Raw genomic sequence first — 21,297 nt, 5'->3', positions numbered from 1 at the left:
GATGCTCTGTACTGTGGCTCCTGGTTTCTAGTCTGGGTTGGTAGTGTGTGCAGCAGTCCAGCAGGGGGGGCTGTTGGAGGCAGAAAGCGGAGGACAGCCTCGTTGTAAGGCTTCATTTCACACCATGCATTACAAATGAGCCTGTCTTCCGATGTCTACCTCCACCAGTCTCCCTTGCAGTCCAGAGTAGCTACACTCACTGAACACTTTATTCGAGCCACTATACTAATACTGGGTAGGGCCTGCTCTCGAACATTCTTCGTGGCATTGATTGATTCCACAAGATGTTGGCATCATTCCCATCCTCCGATTCTGGTCCATGATGTCATGATTGCATCACGCAATTCCTGCTGATTTTTCAGTGGCACTTTCAAGCGGCGAATCTCCCGTTCTACCACATCCCGAAACTGGGAAGGCAACTGAAGAACACTGGACTAATTGTCATGTTCATGAAACCAGTTTGAAACGACTTTTGCTTTGTGACGTGGTGCGTTATCATTGTATCAGCCATTAGAAGATGGGTACATTGTGGCCATGAAGGGATGCACATGGTCAGCAACAATACTCAAATAGGCTGTGGCATTCAAGTGCTGATTGATTGGTATTAACAGACCAAAAGTGTGCCAAGAAAACATTCCCCACACCATTACACCACCTCCATGAATGAGAAGGTGTACAGGTGTTCAGTGAGTGGATAATATGAATGTTGTACTTTTAAATAATGTACATGTAAGGATAAAAACAGACAGCAGCACACTTAGGTAAAAAAAAGCACTCGTGGAAATAGAGAAGATGCTAGAATTGTTTTGGGATGGGGTACTTTATTCATGAGACAAAACACATGAGAGAGAGAGGAGGCAAAGAGCGTATTTTATGCTCTTTATTGAGACATCGCCACTTAAACAAACCTTAATAAACACCCCAACAGAAACCCCTCCCTCAGCCCCCCTCTCCCCCTCCCCAGACACAGACACAGGTATTGCAATAGTCAAGAGACAGGTATTAAATGTGCACATCAATCAAAAGCTTGGGGTAGAGAGAGAGAGAGAGGAAAAAAAAGTTGTGTGGAACAGTCACATGACAAAATGTTCTTGCTATTATAAATAAACCACATTCTCACAGATCCAGTTCTTCTTCTGGACACATTGGCGGTCATTCCATTGATTAGGGTTCAGTCCATCAGCATAAATCTCCACACAGTCCTGCATATCAACATCGTTTGGTTGGTTTTTGTCCCAGTATGCTGTGGTCAGCGGTGTGCCATCCACCCATATCCAGGTCCCCTCTGTGTCTCTGTCAGTCAGACCAATCCAGACAACCAATCCCCCCCTCAAAGCAATGATAAAGTCTTGTTCCTCTCTGCTGTTGATGATCACCAGGTCTGCTCCTCTGTCTCTGCAGTCCTGTCTGCTCTCATCCCAGGTTTTAGCCTCAGTGGAGAGAAAGTAGCAGCTGGAGCCAAACGTCCTCCATCCTCCTGTAAAACAAGTTTTCAGTTTCCTCTGAAGGTCGTCTCTCTCTTCAGTCAGGTTGTTGTAACTGGTCTGTAACTGGTCTCTCTCTTCTGTCAGGTTGTTGTAACTGGTCTGTAATTGGTCTCTCTCTTCAGTCAGGGTCTGTAACTGGTCTCTGGTGGAGTCAGATTGGACACTCAGACCTATGATCCCAGCCAGTAGGAGAACACACAGCAGCCCCAGACACACTGCAGCAGCTCTGAGGAGTCTCTTCTCTGAAGTCTCCGTACCTGACAGATGATCACTTGCTACGGCCTTTGGGGGGGCGTCCTCTCTCCCCGTCCCAAGGCTGCGTTCTTGGAGTCCGGAGGTATCTGCATTGCCGTAGATCCTCTCCTCCACCTGCCCTCTGTTGAACCGTGGGATGGAATAGATAACGTCAGACATGTTTCCAATACTGTTTGTCCTAACTTCACCTCAACAGGGCTGTATGTGGTGTCTTAATAGTTGCATTAGACTGTGTGTAACTGAATGTGATAGTGTTGGTTTTGCCCGGTTGGAGGAAAGGGAAGTGTCCAAAGAACAAGATGAGGAAATTACACGGTTGTGCCCTGCTGATGACTGGTACGTCCCTAAGACTGAACCGTGTTCCTCCCTCGTCCTGCTCTTTACTAAATAGGACTTTTTTTCTGTTCGTTTTTTAAAAAAAAAATTTACTGGACCAAGATTTAACACAAAGGAATACCAGAATGGGCAAATAAACAACCAAATGATGCTCTGTCCTGTGTCTCCTTGGTTCTGTAGTGATGCTGGTCTGGGCTGGTAGTGTGTGCAGCTGTCCAGAGACACTGTGTTCATGTAGCTGTACCAATTATGTATCTTTAAATCATTTACTGTTGAAGAAATAGCTTCAGAGATAGCCTCAGACATCTTTTCAATCCTTTGGGTTCTAACTTTGCCTCAACTCTACTGTATAGTCTCTTCGTGTGTGTAGAGCTGCATTAGCAGGTATAGAAAAGGAAGTGTACAAAGACGAAGATGAGGAAATACACGAGTGCTTGTGGGCGGGGCCTGGTCGTCTGAGCTACGCTAGGTGTGATAAAAGAATACTCCTTCCTTCTCCTAGCATTGTGACTGCCAGGTCCTACCATAGATGTTTTCTTATGATGACGGATATATAGATGATTCACTTACTTTAGGCAAATGTGCTTAATGTAAGTCGTTATTTGGATAAAAGCGTCTGATAAAGGCCAAACATTTTAATATAAATGTAAATGTAATAGTATTGGTCTCTTCACTCCGAAAGACACAGTCTGAGTGTTTCATTTCTGTCAACTTAAATGGAAACTATATGTTTCTTAATTGATAAGTGAGTAATTATGTTCATGACACTGATGTGGGCTAGGTAGGAGTACTCTAAAACACACACACACACACACGCACACACGCACACACACACACGCACACACACACACACACACACACACACACACACACACACACACACACACACACACACACACACACACAGGACATTGACAGGTGAGTCAGAGCTGAGAGACCCTCCCTCTGTAGTGTTTGATAATTACATTAAAAACCAGACCGTGGATCTCTACTGCCCCCCTGTGGTCATCAGTGAAGCCCTCATGACTACAGATGAATGTAACGGAGCGATAGTGCAAGGCACCTACTTATTTGTATTGATAAGGTAAAACATGTAAGTAATAATGAGTAATAATTTGAAGGATTTGAGGCAAGAAATTATGTTTCATATGATTTTCTGTATTATGTCTCTGGAAACCAAAGACTTTTCATTCAAGTTCAGAGCAACCTTGGCTTTAAGCCTTTTTGTTGACGTAGTCAGCCATCTCAACTAATTTCATGACTACTTAATCTGTTTATCTTTTTCTATTTCTCCCTGGTATGAAGTCTTCATTTTATGGGCCATAAAGTCTTTCCTAAGCAAGAATAAGAGAACAGAAATGAGATTTTTAAATGTATTTTGTTATTATTTCTGTACAAATGCAAACACATGAGAGAGAGAGAGATGAAAGGGTCAAAAGGTCAAGAAGTGAGACCCAGTCAGTAGTCCAGGTGAAGAAAACTAATTTAATTCAGATCTGGGAGTTACATACAGAGAGTATTTACAAGGTAAAATACGATGCTTCTCTCAGCTTAACAATATCAGCACTTCTTATACTCTATTTTATCAATGAAGTCATTATCAGCCTATCATGATTAAACATGTCATACATTTAGGAGGAAAGTCACAAATCAACAGATTCTGGCACATATTATCATACTCCACACTATATCGGCTTGGTTACAAAGTAATTCAAGATTTATGAAAAGTAAAAGGACTTAAAGTCTAAAAAAGCAGTCTAAGTAATTCAAATGTATCCAAATATCAAGCTATCATTTATGAGCAAATAGAAAAAAAAATATAATTTTTTTTCAGACACCTAAAAATTTACACACTATTAATATATAATATATTAATTAATATATAATAATATATTTTAATTAAACCTAAAACTACCACCACCTCAAACAAGCCACCATAAACAACACAACAGCATACAACCCAGATTGAAACATTTTAAAAATGACTACACCTAATATTTACATTTGCAAAACCCTGCCCACCTCCAACCCCAAACAAGCCACCGTACACAACAGCATATAACCCAGCATCACAACCAGCAGAGGCTAGGGGAGGTAGAAATCGGAGGACTGGCTCATCATTCTCATTCCTCATTCTATTCCATGCAATCCAATGAGCCAGTCCTCCGATTTCTACCTCCACCAGCCTCCACTAATAAAAACACATCACAAAACAACAATCCATCACTATACAGTACACACATCCAGACCAGTAGGATATTATCCTGAACCCCGCTGACGTGTTTCACATACAATCATTCAACCCCTCCTCACCAGCCGTGCACACAGCCCCAGCCAGACACCAGACATTCTGAAAAGCCCTTATATGGTAAAACAGGATGTAGTAGGTATACTCTACCTACGTCACCCAGAGACAAACCCCCTGAACAGTAACTCTGGGTCAGGACTCACACTACCCCCAACCCCCAAAACGTGCACATCAAGCAAAAACATGGCAGAGAGAGAGAGAGAGAGAGAGAGAGAGAGAGAGAGAGAGAGAGAAATAACAGAGTTTTTTTTAAACTGTCACGTATCTGTCACAATGTTATTGCTATTATCAATAAACCACTTTCTCACAGATCCACTTCCGGTTATCTTCACATCTGTGGTCATTCCATTGATTGTTATAAGATATCTCCACACAGTCCTCGTTCCCACCTGCATTGTCTGGTTGTCCAGAACCCCAGTACTCTGTGGTCAGAGGTGTGCCATCCACCCATTTCCAGGTCCCCTCTGTGTCTCTGTCAGTCAGACCAATCCAGACAGACGAACTCTCCCTCAGATCAACAATAAAGTCCTGTTCCTCTCTGCTGTTGATGATCACCAGGTCTGCTCCTCTGTCTCTGCAGTGCTGTCTGCTCTCATCCCAGGTTTTAGTCTCAGTGGAGAGGAAGTAGCAGCTGGAGCCAAATTTGCTCCATCCTTCTGTAAAACAAGTTTTCAGTTTCCTCTGAAGGTCGTCTCTCTCCTTAGTCAGGTTGTTGTACCTGGTCTGTAACTGGTCTCTCTCTTCGGTCAGGTTGTTGTAACTGGTCTGTAACCAGTCTGTGTGATCATCCTCATATTTGTCTGAGAGAAAGGAGAAGCGGTGGTTAGGTTGACAGCCTGGCGGTGGTTTATAATAATAATAATAATAATAATAATAATAATAACTTTATTTGTATAGCACTTTACATCAAAGTGCTTTACAATAGGTAAGCCACAGTTTAAAACAATTTAAAACAACTATTTCGCAGCACAAATACAATAGGTAAAAACAACAATTTTAAACAATTTAAAAACAACTATTTCAATTTAAAAACACACATAATTACACAGCACAAATACACAGCCTATGACATATAGACAACAGAAAACAGGTGGGTCTTTAACTTAGTTTTGAACACTTTCACTGATTCTGCCTGTCTGATGTCCAATGGAAGACGGTTCCAGAGAGTTGGTGCACGGAAGGAAAACGCACGCTCACCGATTTATAACTTGTTCTCACCATCATCACTACATTATTCTTAGGGTTCTACTGAACTGATTCAGTTCATGAGAATTACTACCATGTGACATTCAGTTTTCATACATGTTTCTTCATGGAGCTCTCTGTGTGTATTTCAAGGATAATATCATAATAAGAAGTCAGTAGACTCACAGTTGACAAGACGCAGGGAGATGTTCAGTGTGACTTGTAGAAAACACATCAGCCCAAAACACACAGCAGCCAGGATGTAGATTCTTCTACCTGCAGGAGGAACACACACACACACCATTATACATCACTGAACACACATAATCTCATATCAATGAACAAACACTTACCATTAGAGCCACTGGTTCTCAAACCTCTCCTCGGGGACCCCCAGCCACTCCAGTGACTCCACATATTTGATCTGTTCCACCACCAGCACACCTGATTCAACTAATCGAGATTTGTACTTGATTAGTTGAATCAGGTGTGCTGGTGGTGGAACAGATCAAATATGTGGAGCGGCTGGGGGTCCCCGAGGAGAGGTCTGAGAACCACTGCTGTTATTTATTGCAAAACAGTACACATGAAAAACTCACATTGATTATTACACCAAACAAAATAAGTGTTTTCCCCCTTATCTTACCCCCCCCCCCCACACTATAAACACATGAGTACCCCCCCCCCCATAGAGAGATTAATTTTTTAATGATTCGTATATTTGGAAAAAGTTTAGAATGCCTAAATATTCCCCTTTCTAGGTAAGTGAGTCATTGTCGTTCATAGATTGACTTCCTCTCATGTGCGGCATGTCATTTCATCAGGAAAGGGAGATTCAGAAATCACAAGCATGATTTCATGATGACAGTTATTAGTTACTGACCTGGGTGATGAGTCTCTCCCTCCTCGGTTCCATCGTTCACATTTGCCTCAACAGCCTGTACGTTGACGTAGTCAGCCCTCTCAGCTTCTTCCATGACAACTTCTTCCATGACAACTTCTTCCATGACAACTTCTTCCATGACAACTTCTTCCATGACTACTGTGTATCTTTGATTGTGTAACTTTAACTGTATCTGCTCTGACAGTGACGTGTGTCTCCTCTCTGAACTGTCCCGCTGTGTGACAAACCCTGCTGATGTTTGAAGTCCTCATCCACTAAGTACAAGGACACTGGTAGGACTTACTGGGTGGGGGCGCTTGGTGGCGTAACGCACTAAGCGTCAACCATGTAACCGCAGGGTTCCCGGTTTGATTCCGGCTGTGGACATATCCTGCATGCTTCTCTCTCTCTCTCTCTCTCTCTCTCTCTCTCTCTCTCTCTCTCTCTCTCTCTCTCTCTCTCTCTCTCTCTCTCTCTCTCTCTCTCTCTCTCTCTCTCTCTCTCTCTCTCTCTCTCTCTCTCTCTCACCCATCCTTCCTGTCAAATCTCTACTGTCTCTATCGCAATAAAAAGAAAAATATGAGTGCACTCTGAAAAAATAACAAACAAAAAAAGAACTTACTGGGTGGTTTGTATTGCTCTCTCTTCCGTATTTGATAATAATAATAATAATAATAATAATAATAATGGTTTATTATCACATTTAGCAAGAAGGAAGCTTCTAGACCTTACATGACCTTACATGTTTCGTATTACCTCACTTACCTATTTCATGCCCTGTGTCTTCCTCTTGTGAAAGAACAGGCAAAAACATGGTCAAAGTGTGAGAATTTTGTTTTAGTGAAAAGAAAAACAAGATTAGCCAACCAGAACCACTGTTTATTTCCTAATATTCCTCTTCTTATACTTCCCTGTCCTCTGAGGAGTGAACATCAACAGTATCAAAAGCAGTGTGCAGGTGTGGCTGTGTGTATGGTGGATGTTACTTTTTAGTGAAGTTTTTTAGTGAAACATGTTTCAGTGGGGTTGGGGCTAGTCATGTGTTCTGCACTGTGACTTGTTTGGGGTGGGGGGAGTTTGTAAGTGTAAGGCGGGGGCGTGGGGGAGGGGGTTGTGATTAGAGTTCATATTGTTAAGATCAGCGAAGCATCATATTGTACCTTGTGGATACTCGATATTTGAAACTCTCAAGCATCTGAATTAAATAGGTTATCTCCACCTGGACCACTGACAGGACCTCACTGCTTGAACCTCTGATCCATTGATCTGTCTCTCTCTCTCATGTGTTAAAAAATACAATTTAATAATAAAAAAAAAATGCATACAGTCAAAGTTAAAAAGATTAAACTGTACAACATATTTGAGAGAAATTTGTATTTATTATCCTAAATCATGTTTTTTCTTTTAGATTAGATTACTAATTAGATTAGTACTAGGACACTGTGCTAAAAACAAAGACACGCAGTTCGTCATCTAACCAGATTGCATTGTGCAAAAGCCACGAATGTTTCAAGTTTATTGTTACGTCACATTAAAGGGATAGGGTGCGTTCGTAAATTCGCTCTGGAAATCTGATCAGCACTCATGGAATGGCTTGGTCCCTCTATGACGTCGAACCCAGTGTCCGCTCCGGCGCTCTCAGAGAAAATCTACGAACGCACCGATTGTGAATGATTTATGGATGGAGAAAGGAGAATGAGTTGTAGGAATGATAGGAGATTTGTGTATTGTGATTTGGGAATAGGGGGAATTAGATAGTAACTTTGTACATTACAATAAGATATTTTGTAAGAAAAATGAATATATGTTTATTGTGAATTGTTTATTATTGTATAGCTATATACAATATAGCTATACCTCAGTTGGCAGACTGTCCCAGGACACAGTAGTCACTGAGAACAGCCGACTCATCTTTTTTTTTTTCTGAATAAATAATTTCTAAAATAATGTCACCCCTTGAGTCAGTGTGCAGTGCACTCTATGGGTGTAACACTCACAAGAATAAAAGAAAACATTTGTACACATTATCTTAGTATCTATAGACATAATTATTATCTATTATCTAAACTATAGTTTAGGTACAGTTTGTTATGTAATATGTTTCTAGTGGTTATTATTATAATGGCATCTGCATTGCCGTAGATCCTCTCCTCCACCTCCCCTCTGTTGAACCTTGGGATGGAATAGATAACGTCAGACATGTTTCCAATACTGTTTGTCCTAACTTCACCTCAACAGGGCTGTATGTGGTGTCTTAATAGTTGCATTAGACTGTGTGTAACTGAATGTGATAGTGTTGGTTTTGCCCGGTTGGAGGAAAGGGAAGTGTCCGAAGAACAAGATGAGGAAATTACACGGTTGTGCCCTGCTGATGACTGGTACGTCCCTAAGACTGAACCGTGTTCCTCCCTCGTCCTGCTCTTTACTAAATAGGACTTTTTTTCTGTTCGTTTTTAAATGTTTTTTTTTACTGGACCAAGATTTAACACAAAGGAATACCAGAACGGGCAAATAAACAACCAAATGATGCTCTGTCCTGTGTCTCCTTGGTTCTGTAGTGATGATGCTCTGGGCTGGTAGTGTGTGCAGCTGTCCAGAGACACTGTGTTCATGTAGCTGTACCAATTATGTATCTTTAAATCATTTACTGTTGAAGAAATAGCTTCAGAGATAGCCTCAGACATCTTTTCAATCCTTTGGGTTCTAACTTTGCCTCAACTCTACTGTATAGTCTCTTCGTGTGAGTAGAGCTGCATTAGCAGGTATAGAAAAGGAAGTGTACAAAGACGAAGATGAGGAAATACACGAGTGCTTGTGGGCGGGGCCTGGTCGTCTGAGCTACGCTAGGTGTGATAAAAGAATGCTCCTTCCTTCTCCTAGCATTGTGACTGCCAGGTCCTACCATAGATGTTTTCTTATGATGACGGATATATAGATGATTCACTTACTTTAGGCAAACGTGCTTAATTAATGTAAGTCGTTATTTGGATAAAAGCGTCTGATAAAGGCCAAACATTTTAATATAAATGTAAATGTAATAGTATTGGTCTCTTCACTCCGAAAGACACAGTCTGAGTGTTTCATTTCTGTCAACTTAAATGGAAACTATATGTTTCTTAGTTGATAAGTGAGTGATTATGTTCATGACACTGATGTGGGCTAGGTAGGAGTACTCTAAACACACACACACACACACACACACACACACACACACACACACACACACACACACACACACACACACACACACGACATTGACAGGTGAGTCAGAGCTGAGAGACCCTCCCTCTGTAGTGTTTGATAATTACATTAAAAACCAGACCGTGGATCTCTACTGCCCCCCTGTGGTCATCAGTGAAGCCCTCATGACTACAGATGAATGTAACGGAGCGATAGTGCAAGGCACCTACTTATTTGTATTGATAAGGTAAAACATGCAAGTAATAATGAGTAATAATTTGAAGGATTTGAGGCAAGAAATAATGTTTCATATGATTTTCTGTATTATGTCTCTGGAAACCAAAGACTTTTCATTCAAGTTCAGAGCAACCTTGGCTTTAAGCCTTTTTGTTGACGTAGTCAGCCATCTCAACTAATTTCATGACTACTTAATCTGTTTATCTTTTTCTATTTCTCCCTGGTATGAAGTCTTCATTTTATGGGCCATAAAGTCTTTCCTAAGCAAGAATAAGAGAACAGAAATGAGATTTTTAAATGTATTTTGTTATTATTTCTGTACAAATGCAAACACATGAGAGAGAGAGAGATGAAAGGGTCAAAAGGTCAAGAAGTGAGACCCAGTCAGTAGTCCAGGTGAAGAAAACTAATTTAATTCAGATCTGGGAGTTACATACAGAGAGTATTTACAAGGTAAAATACGATGCTTCTCTCAGCTTAACAATATCAGCACTTCTTATACTCTATTTTATCAATGAAGTCATTATCAGCCTATCATGATTAAACATGTCATACATTTAGGAGGAAAGTCACAAATCAACAGATTCTGGCACATATTATCATACTCCACACTATATCGGCTTGGTTACAAAGTAATTCAAGATTTATGAAAAGTAAAAGGACTTAGTCTAAAAAAGCAGTCTAAGTAATTCAAATGTATCCAAATATCAAGCTATCATTTATGAGCAAATAGAAAAAAATATATAAAAAATTTTCAGACACCTAAAAATGTACACACTATTAATATATCATATATTAATTAATATATAATAATATATTTTAATTAAACCTAAAACTACCACCACCTCAAACAAGCCACCATAAACAACACAACAGCATACAACCCAGATTGAAACATTTTAAAAATGACTACACCTAATATTTACATTTGCAAAACCCTGCCCACCTCCAACCCCAAACAAGCCACCGTACACAACAGCATATAACCCAGCATCACAACCAGCAGAGGCTAGGGGAGGTAGAAATCTGAGGACTGGCTCATCATTCTCATTCATCATTCTATTCCATGCAATCCAATGAGCCAGTCCTCCGATGTCTACCTCCACCAGCCTCCACTAATAAAAACACATCACAAAACAACAATCCATCGCTATACAGTACACACATCCAGACCAGTGTGATATTATCCTGAACCCCACTAGCATGTTTCACATACAATCATTCAACCCCTCCTCACCAGCCGTGCACACAGCCCCAGCCAAGCCCTTATATGGTAAAACAGGATGTAGTAGGTATACTCTACCTACGTCACCCAGAGACAAACCCCCTGAACAGTAACTCTGGGTCAGGACTCCCACTACCCCCAACCTGGTTCCTGCTCCTAATCCATATGAACAACTTGCCCTGACCCAATAAAGTTCAACAGTGAATAGTTGGACCTCTGCCTAAAACAATACCTGGGCCCCGAAATAAACACCCCAACAGAACCCGCCCCAAGCCCCTCCCCCCCACCTGAGACACAGCTGTTGCAGTAACCCAGAGACAGGTATTAAACGTGCACATCAAGCAAAAACATGGCAGAGAGAGAGAGCGAGAGAGAGAGAGAGAGAGAGAGAGAGAGAGAGAGAGAGAGAGAGAGAGAGAGAGAGAGAGAAATAACAGAGTTTTTTTTAAACTGTCACATATCTGTCACAATGTTATTGCTATTATCAATAAACCACTTTCTCACAGATCCACTTCCGGTTATATTCACATCCGATGTCAACCCATTGATTGTTATATATCACCACACAGTCGTCCTGGTTCCCACCGTAATTGTTTGGTTTTCTATAACCCCAGTACGCTGTGGTCAGAGGTGTGCCATCCACCCATTTCCAGGTCCCCTCTGTGTCTCTGTCAGTCAGACCAATCCAGACAACCAATCCCCCCCTCAAATCACTGATAAAGTCCTGTTCCTCTCTGCTGTTGATGATCACCAGGTCTGCTCCTCTGTCTCTGCAGTCCTGTCTGCTCTCCTCCCAGGTTTTAGTCTCAGTGGAGAGAAAGTAGCAGCTGAAGCCAAACTTGCTCCATCCTTCTGTAAAACAAGTTTTCAGTTTCCTCTGAAGGTCGTCTCTCTCCTTAGTCAGGTTGTTGTACCTGGTCTGTAACTGGTCTCTCTCTTCTGTCAGGTTGTTGTAACTGGTCTGTAACCAGTCTGTGTGATCATCCTCATATTTGTCTGAGAGAAAGGAGAAGCGGTGGTTAGGTTGACAGCCTGGCGGTGGTTTATAATAATAATAATAATAATAATAATAACTTTATTTGTATAGCGCTTTACATCAAAGTGCTTTACAATAGGTAAGCCACAGTTTAAAACAATTCAACTATTTCAATTTAAAAACACACAATTTCGCAGCACAAATACAATAGGTAAAAACAACAATTTTAAACAATTTAAAAACAACTATTTCAATTTAAAAACACACATAATTACACAGCACAAATACACAGCCTATGACATATAGACAACAGAAAACAGGTGGGTCTTTAACTTAGTTTTGAACACTTTCACTGATTCTGCCTGTCTGATGTCCAATGGAAGACGGTTCCAGAGAGTTGGTGCACGGAAGGAAAACGCACGCTCACCGATTTATAACTTGTTCTCACCATCATCACTACATTATTCTTAGGGTTCTACTGAACTGATTCAGTTCATGAGAATTACTACCATGTGACATTCAGTTTTCATACATGTTTCTTCATGGAGCTCTCTGTGTGTATTTCAAGGATAATATCATAATAAGAAGTCAGTAGACTCACAGTTGACAAGACGCAGGGAGATGTTCAGTGTGACTTGTAGAAAACACATCAGCCCAAAACACACAGCAGCCAGGATGTAGATTCTTCTACCTGCAGGAGGAACACACACACCATTATACATCACTGAACACACATAATCTCATATCAATGAACAAACACTTACCATTAGAGCCACTGGTTCTCAAACCTCTCCTCGGGGACCCCCAGCCAATCCAGTGACTCCACATATTTGATCTGTTCCACCACCAGCACACCTGATTCAACTAATCGAGATTTGTACTTGATTAGTTGAATCAGGTGTGCTGGTGGTGGAACAGATCAAATATGTGGAGCGGCTGGAGGTCCCCGAGGAGAGGTCTGAGAACCACTGCTGTTATTTATTGCAAAACAGTACACATGAAAAACTCACATTGATTATTACACCAAACAAAATAAGTGTTTTCCCCCTTATCTTACCCCCCCCCCCCCACACTATAAACACATGAGTACCCCCCCCCCCCATAGAGAGATTAATTTTTAAAATGATTCGTATATTTGGAAAAAGTTCAGAATGCCTAAATATTCCCCTTTCTAGGTAAGTGAGTCATTGTCGTTCATAGATTGACTTCCTCTCATGTGCTGCATGTCATTTCATCAGGAAAGGGAGATTCAGAAATCACAAGCATGATTTCATGATGACAGTTATTAGTTACTGACCTGGGTGATGAGTCTCTCCCTCCTCGGTTCCATCGTTCACATTTGCCTCCACAGCCTGTACGTTGACGTAGTCAGCCCTCTCAGCTTCTTCCATGACAACGTCTTCCATGACAACGTCTTCCATGACAACTTCTTCCATGACAACTTCTTCCATGACAACTTCTTCCATGACTACTGTTTATCTTTGATTGTGTAACTTTAACTGTATCTGCTCTGACAGTGACGTGTGTCTCCTCTCTGAACTGTCCCGCTGTGTGACAAACCCTGCTGATGTTTGAAGTCCTCATCCACTAAGTACAAGGACACTGGTAGGACTGACTGGGTGGGGGCGCTTGGTGGCGTAACGCACTAAGCGTCAACCATGTAACCGCAGGGTTCCCGGTTTGATTCCGGCTGTGGACATATCCTGCATGCTTCTCTCTCTCTCTCTCTCTCTCTCTCTCTCTCTCTCTCTCTCTCTCTCTCTCTCTCTCTCTCTCTCTCTCTCTCTCTCTCTCACCCATCCTTCCTGTCAAATCTCTACTGTCTCTATCGCAATAAAAAGAAAAATATGAGTGGGACTGCCCCACTCTGAAAAAATAACAAACAAAAAAAGAACTTACTGGGTGGTTTGTATTGCTCTCTCTTCTGTATTTGATGATAATAATAATAATAATAATAATAATAATAATAATAATAATAATAATAATAATAATAATAATAATAATGGTTTATTATCACATTTAGCAAGAAGGAAGCTTCTAGACCTTACATGACCTTACATGTTTCGTATTACCTCACTTACCTATTTCATGCCCTATGTCTTCCTCTTGTGAAAGAACAGGCAAAAACATGGTCAAAGTGTGAGAATTTTGTTTTAGTGAAAAGAAAAACAAGATTAGCCAACCACAACCACTGTTTATTTCCTAATATTCCTCTTCTTATACTTCCCTGTCCTCTGAGGAGTGAACATCAACAGTATCAAAAGCAGTGTGCAGGTGTGGCTGTGTGTATGGTGGATGTTACTTTTTAGTGAAGTTTTTTAGTGAAACATGTTTCAGTGGGGTTGGGGCTAGTCATGTGTTCTGCACTGTGACTTGTTTGGGGTGGGGGGAGTTTGTAAGTGTAAGGCGGGGGCGTGGGGGGGGGGGGGTTGTGATTAGAGTTCATATTGTTAAGATCAGCGAAGCATCATATTGTACCTTGTGGATACTCGATATTTGAAACTCTCAAGCATCTGAATTAAATAGGTTATCTCCACCTGGACCACTGACAGGACCTCACTGCTTGAACCTCTGATCCATTGATCTGTCTCTCTCTCTCATGTGTTAAAAAATACAATTTAATAATAAAAAAAAAATGCATACAGTCAAAGTTAAAAAGATTAAACTGTACAACATATTTGAGAGAAATTTGTATTTATTATCCTAAATCATGTTTTTTCTTTTAGATTAGATTACTAATTAGATTAGTACTAGGACACTGTGCTAAAAAACAAAGACACGCAGTTCGTCATCTAACCAGATTGCATTGTGCAAAAGCCACGAATGTCTCAAGTTTATTGTTACGTCACATTAAAGGGATAGGGTGCGTTCGTAAATTCGCTCTGGAAATCTGATCAGCACTCATGGAATGGCTTGGTCCCTCTATGACGTCGAACCCAGTGTCCGCTCCGGCGCTCTCAGAGAAAATCTACGAACGCACCATTGTGAATGATTTATGGATGGAGAAAGGAGAATGAGTTGTAGGAATGATAGGAGATTTGTGTATTGTGATTTGGGAATAGGGGGAATTAGATAGTAACTTTGTACATTACAATAAGATATTTTGTAAGAAAAATGAATATATGTTTATTGTGAATTGTTTATTATTGTATAGCTATATACAATATAGCTATACCTCAGTTGGCAGACTGTCCCAGGACACAGTAGTCACTGAGAACAGCCGACTCATTTTTTTTTTTTTTTGAATAAATAATTTCTAAAATAATGTCACCCCTTGAGTCAGTGTGCAGTGCACTCTATGGGTGTAACACTCACAAGAATAAAAGAAAACATTTGTACACATTATCTTAGTATCTATAGACATATATAATTTATCTATTATCTAAACTATAGTTTAGGTACAGTTTGTTATGTAATATGTTTCTAGTGGTTATTAAATCACTGTGCATGCGTGCACGTACTCTTTTATGAACAAGATGGAGTCTTTGTTGTCTGATTTACTGTACAGACTGCTCTTCAGGCCTCAGCGTTGAGACACCAGACCATGCGTGCATGTACTATTTCTTGCCACTAGAGGGCGGTCTAACCCCATATTTATTTGGACTGATGACTTCCCAGAGGGTAACCTTAATGTTGCAAAGCCATAACTGTCATGATCGTTTCAATAAAAACATGAACGTGCTTAGACATGACCTTTAAATTGAACTTACTAATACTGCTTACTGAGAGGAATGTAAACAACAGTGAAATCAGCTTATCTCTGACAAGCAGGGGAGGCTGGTGGAGGTAGAAATCAGAGGACGGGCTCATTGTAATGCATGGAACATGTGCAGGGGTGCACATAACTGGTGCGCCAGTGCGCATGCGTCGCCAAAATGCATGCTGCGCGGGAGATCAGCGGCATGAACGCGCTCTTGCGCACCAACAGCTGGAAGCGCTGGGAGAGGAATTTACTTCCTCAAAATCCAACTGCTGACTGCTGCATCACTGCAAGCCCCACTAAGTAACTATTTGCCGTCCCCTCAGCCGAAGGCGACCGACGATGACCACGGCGACTCCCCTCACGAAAACATTCGGAAATCGGTATCGTAACTCGTACTTTCATTCCGCGTATCGCGTATCGCACGGTTATCACGGTTATCACGCCGACACGTGAAAATTCAGTCCCGAATGACTCGTCGCTAAAAGGAAAAACAACACCATGGGACTTCACGTTTCTTTTCTCTGAAGCTTTCAAACGTTCAGACGTTTGTTTTACAGCTTCATTATCGCACCTAGACCCCTGACCCAGGGAATATGGTTGGGAATTCTATTAGAAGAAAAAAAAAAGACTTTGTTGCACAATCAAAATAATGAGCTATTTAAAGTGATAGCCTACTACAACATCCTCTACCATGGTTGAAATTGAGGACAGCAGGCACATGCCGTGAGCTTTTCTATTTGGTAGAAATAGCTTTTCTATTTCTATACTCATAAGATATAGAAATACACGTAATTACACATACACGCTATCAGTGAGCGCAGTTTCAAGGAAATGCAATTTTGATGCCCTAGAACCCGCTAATAAACTGTAGTGTCACTTTGTGATCAGATTACCAAAAACAGTTGCCAGTTTCGACTATATCAGGGGTGCTCATTGTTCAAAGATCTTTTCAAGTAGCCAACCTACTGAAATCTACAAGTCCAGTTTCAACATCGCACACGCACACACGCACAACACAGACACACACCGTTTCCATCCTCCATAGTCAACACAACACACTTTCTTTTCACACTTTGTCACACAGGCACTTGACATCACATCACAGACCCTCCCTCTCAAAGTACTCAAACCATATAAACAAGCACAGATCGCCACCAGCCTCGCGAATCATATACATCATATAAACCGCTCATACCAGGCTTGCTGTAGCCGCTGGCGACTCTCCCGTTCTGGGTCAGTGTGAACATCGGTGAGCGAGCGGCCGGGCGGCCTTTAGCCAGTAGTTGTGTTTTTCCAGTCCAGTCCAGTCTACGAAATCCCTTTAGGTCGCTGACAGTAATGTCCATATTCACAAAATCAAGCAAGTTATCCTTATTGATTATTATTATTTAGATCGTTTGAGCTAGCTGGCATAAGCTATTCTGCCGGGCGAGAGGTGAAATGTTAAGTGAACTTGGAAGTGATAAGAGCCAATCAGTAGCTCTTATCGGAATGAAAGACCTACTCTGATTGGCTGTAAGCATGCTTACCCTGGTCACATTAAACAGCGGGTTGAGGCATCGGAAAAAAATTAAAAAGACATTTTCACGCATTCGAATGTACGCGAGGGAAAGCAGAGAGCGGAGTGCTTATATGCAAAGCAGAGTAGGGAGTGCTTTACTCCTACAGGTGGCGCTAAAAATGCAACGTCAAAATGAATGACTCCTGCTGCCCTGGGACCTAAAATACGACTATTTTAATGAAAACAAACAAATGGTTACATGCACTTTTATTTTAATATTTTCCTTTTTTCTTTTTTCGTTGGGTAAGCACTGCTTACCCTGCTTATATGGACGGCACGTCCCTGGAGGACAGTGATAACTTACAGCAGTCAAGAGAGCAGTGATGATGATGATTAAGCTTGTAGCATAAGTAAATGCTTAGGCTGTAACTTTTTGTTGAAAAGTTGATTTCAGTGTTTACAGAACAGAGCAGTGTGTTTAAAGGAGTCTGACAGACTTTCATGCTTAAAGAGCAGTCATTTGATTTTGCATTTGTTTCTTTTGTTTTGCACACAATCATTTGTTCGTTCATCTTTATTTATGAATAAATGTCGTTTTGCTAATATAAGTTATCCAGGTATTCCTTTTTTTATCCATCCTGTGGGACGGGTTGTGACTCGCGAGCTCGGGGAGCACCAAGCAGCATCCCTAGGTGCTCCTCTGAGCACTGGCCCCAAAAAGTTATGTGCACCCCTGAACATGTGCGTTCCTCATGATACCATCCCACGCATTGTAATGAGCCTGTCCTCCGATTTCTACCTCCACCAGCCTCCCCTACTTACAGGGGCCTTCGGTGGCTGGGCTGCGGATGAAGACAATGTCTTGGTTCTGATTGGGGAAACAGATCACTACGGTTGTCCCTGGCAACCATGTGACATTGTAGACAGTCCCCATGGAGACCACATGTCACCTGACACCGATTTAGAAGTGGGACCGTCTCAATAGTTTAAAATGGCTTCATCTCCTTGTCTCCTCTCCTTGTCTCCTCTCCTTGTCTCCTCTCCTTGCCTCCTCTCCTTCCATCGGCTATGTCCTGAGAAGTTAGTTATCGGGGGCCTCCAGATCAGCACAGATAAAGGAAAGGAAGCAACTTTGTGTGTGTGTGTGTGTGTGTGTGTGTCCAGTGTATTCCAGAGCCTGTCATGACAGACAACAGCTTAATTTCGCTTTATAGCCCTCAGCATGGTAACCGCCACACGGGTACACACACACACACACACACACACACACACACACACACACACACACACACACACACACACTCACACACACACACACACAGACACACACACATTCCAGACAGTGTGGACACTTCCCGATGGCCTTTACGTGAAATGCCACGCCACGCCACAGAAACCTGACGCACCAATCAGAGAGCTGGGAACACGTGATGTCATAGATCCAGGATAACTACTGGCAGGAAGTCACAAACTGATCACTGATCACTCATCACACTCTCTCTTCTTCTCTCTCTTCGCTCTCTCTTCTTTTCTCTTTCTTCTCTCTCCTCTCTCTTCTCTCTCTTCTCTCTCTCTTCTTTTCTCTCTCTTCGCTCTCCTCTCTCTTCTTCTCTCTTTCTTCTCTCTCCTCTCTCTTCTCTCTCTCTTCTTCTCTCTCTTCTCTCTTTTTCTCTATTCTTCTATCTTCTCTTTTTCTCTCTCTTCTTGTTCTGTCTCTTCTCTCTCATCTTCTCTCACACGTCTTAAGGTGTTGACACCTTGCCAACACTGTTCTGTGTTGTTTAGATTTGACTCTCTCTTTTCTCTCTCTTCTCTCTCTCCGTTCCCTCCCTCCCTTCCCCTCTTCCCCCCCAAAAAACAGGTTAGAAATGTTGGTGTGATTCTAGACTCCGATCTAAACTTCAACAGCCACATAAACCATCGAAACGCTGCTGCTAGGGTCCTAACCAGGGGAGGCTGGTTCATTAGGGGCAATTGGACAATGCCCCACCAAAGGGAGAAGAGAGAGATTTTTTTTCTATGACTTCTAGACAGTGTTGCTTCTGAATATCATAGTCCAATCAGCTAGTGTTCTGTGGAGTATATCATAGTCCAATCAGCTAGTGTTCTGTGGAGTATGTTCCAATCAGCTTCAAGTCCCGCCCCTTTCAGGGCAACTTTCAGTCTACTCGAAGTTGCACTAGGCTGTTCTCGTAGACTTGCATGTAAAATCTATTTTGGTAACTTCAGGCCATTCGGTCATTTGTCTATGGGGTTTTGGGACATGCACAAAGAATCGTACGTGCTTACGTCATGTCCGGCGTAGCTTTAGACCTGCTTCACCATGGCAATGGCGGCTAGTAATGTTCTGAACAACTCGGTTGAATCTTTAAAAGAAACACCGTTCAGCCGTCGTAGCAACCAGGAGAAATTAACAGTAAAGGAATTAGGACCACCCAGACCAAATTTAATTATAAAGCAAGTTTATACAAAGGCAGGGAAAATTGGAAAATCGTATAACCGAGGATTTACGAGGGGTTGACATTGACGCAGTCTTCATAAAACATGCCGTCCACAAGCAGCATGCAGGCCATAAGGTAAGATCAAAAAATATAGTTTGTACCTTCTCCGTAATATAGAACTTTGTAATAATCAAATGTATGTATGCTATGATGAATGGGAAAGGCGCCGGTAAAACTAGTAGGCTTATATAACAATGAGTTGAATTAAAATTAGGGCTTGCCCGAGTAATTGGAGTAGGATATTCCACTATTCATTTGGTAGGTTGCTATGCGAAGCTTCTTTTTTGCAACAAAACTTTGCATTTAATGTATTATGTTACATTATATTAATATGTAGTTACTTAATGTAATGTAGTATATTACATGTATCAAACAATACATTTTGTCAGCGAATTACAACTAAGCATTTTTTTTTATATATGTATTAGGCTAATATATAGAACATGTCTAAAAATGTCTGAGGTTTAATTTGTGAATAGATAGACCTACATATTTATATTCAAGAATAAGCATATCTACCTAAATACCTCCAAGATATCTAAGTGGTCGGGAGTGACTCATGTGCACAGCCTGTTAAAGCTAAAGTCAACTGTTATACTTAAAACAGATCCCTCTCTCCTGGAGACCTTAAATCATCGTTAGACTACATTTCAGAAATTACTGTAGATACAATTACAACTACAAGACAGCAGATTGTTCAGCTACATTTTCTTATTTGAAATCTTAACACTGTTGGTCTGTCTGCCTTCAGGGACTAAAGCTCATCTCAAGAGCAGCAGCAAGAAGCCACAGGAACCAGAACATCAAGGAGGGTCTTGGGAGAAGAAGAGAAGCAGAGGCTGTCTAAAGAGGTAGGTCCAAGTTTTGAAACACAGTGTTGGAAAATCACCACCAATCAGAGTTACATTCAGGGATGGGATGGTAGCAGTCTTTATTCAGTGTTGTACTTCCAAAGTGCTTATTTCCACATTTTCTTTCACACCCCATACTTTTGACAGATCTGCGACACAATCCTGGCCCACTCCAAAGAAAGGTTTTCTTTCACCAACCACCTTGTGAGTGCCACGCTGCTCCAAGGAGAGATGTTCCAACAGCACTGCCATGCATTCCCTGTTGAGGCTCTGAACACCACTGTCAAGGCATACCCCATGCTGAACCAGGTGAAGCTCAAGACTGAGCTGTCCCTTGTCTATGAGAGTGCTGAGTTCAAGGGCTGCTCTGGTGCACTGGCACTGTACCAGGTTCTACACAGTTACAACCTCCAGGAGATTTTCTCTGAGACTGTAGCTCTGTTGAACATCCTAATTACTACTCCCATGACAACAGCTGAAGCTGAGAGGTGTTTCTCGACCCTTAAGAGAATCAAGAACTTCCTGCGAAACACAATGGGCCAGGAGCGCCTGAATGCACTGGCCATGCTTTCAATGGAGAGGGAACTAGTCAGGAAGATGCCTGATTTTAATGAGAGGGTCATTGATTGTTTTGCTGCTTTGAAAGAGAGACGAGCTAAATTTCAATAC

The 21,297-nt window shown here is 41.5% G+C and overlaps 1 protein-coding gene across 1 annotated transcript; it reads right to left on the bottom strand.

Moving 5' to 3' along the window:
- Window positions 1-1,097: 1,097 nt before the first annotated feature.
- LOC308159226 (uncharacterized protein) lies at window positions 1,098-1,901 on the bottom strand (the record flags this gene model as incomplete). Its single annotated transcript, XM_080532970.1, has 1 exon — window positions 1,098-1,901. One exon carries the CDS (start codon window positions 1,899-1,901, stop codon window positions 1,098-1,100), a length of 804 nt encoding a protein of 267 aa, XP_080389096.1.
- Between the last annotated feature and the right edge of the window lie 19,396 nt (window positions 1,902-21,297).

The sequence above is a fragment of the Nansenia antarctica genome, assembly GCF_963989245.1.
Source record: "Nansenia antarctica genome assembly, chromosome: 5".
Classification (NCBI taxonomy): domain Eukaryota; kingdom Metazoa; phylum Chordata; class Actinopteri; order Argentiniformes; family Microstomatidae; genus Nansenia; species Nansenia antarctica.
The sequence above is the reverse complement of the archived record's forward strand: the minus strand, read 5'-3'. Positions and strand labels throughout refer to the sequence as shown.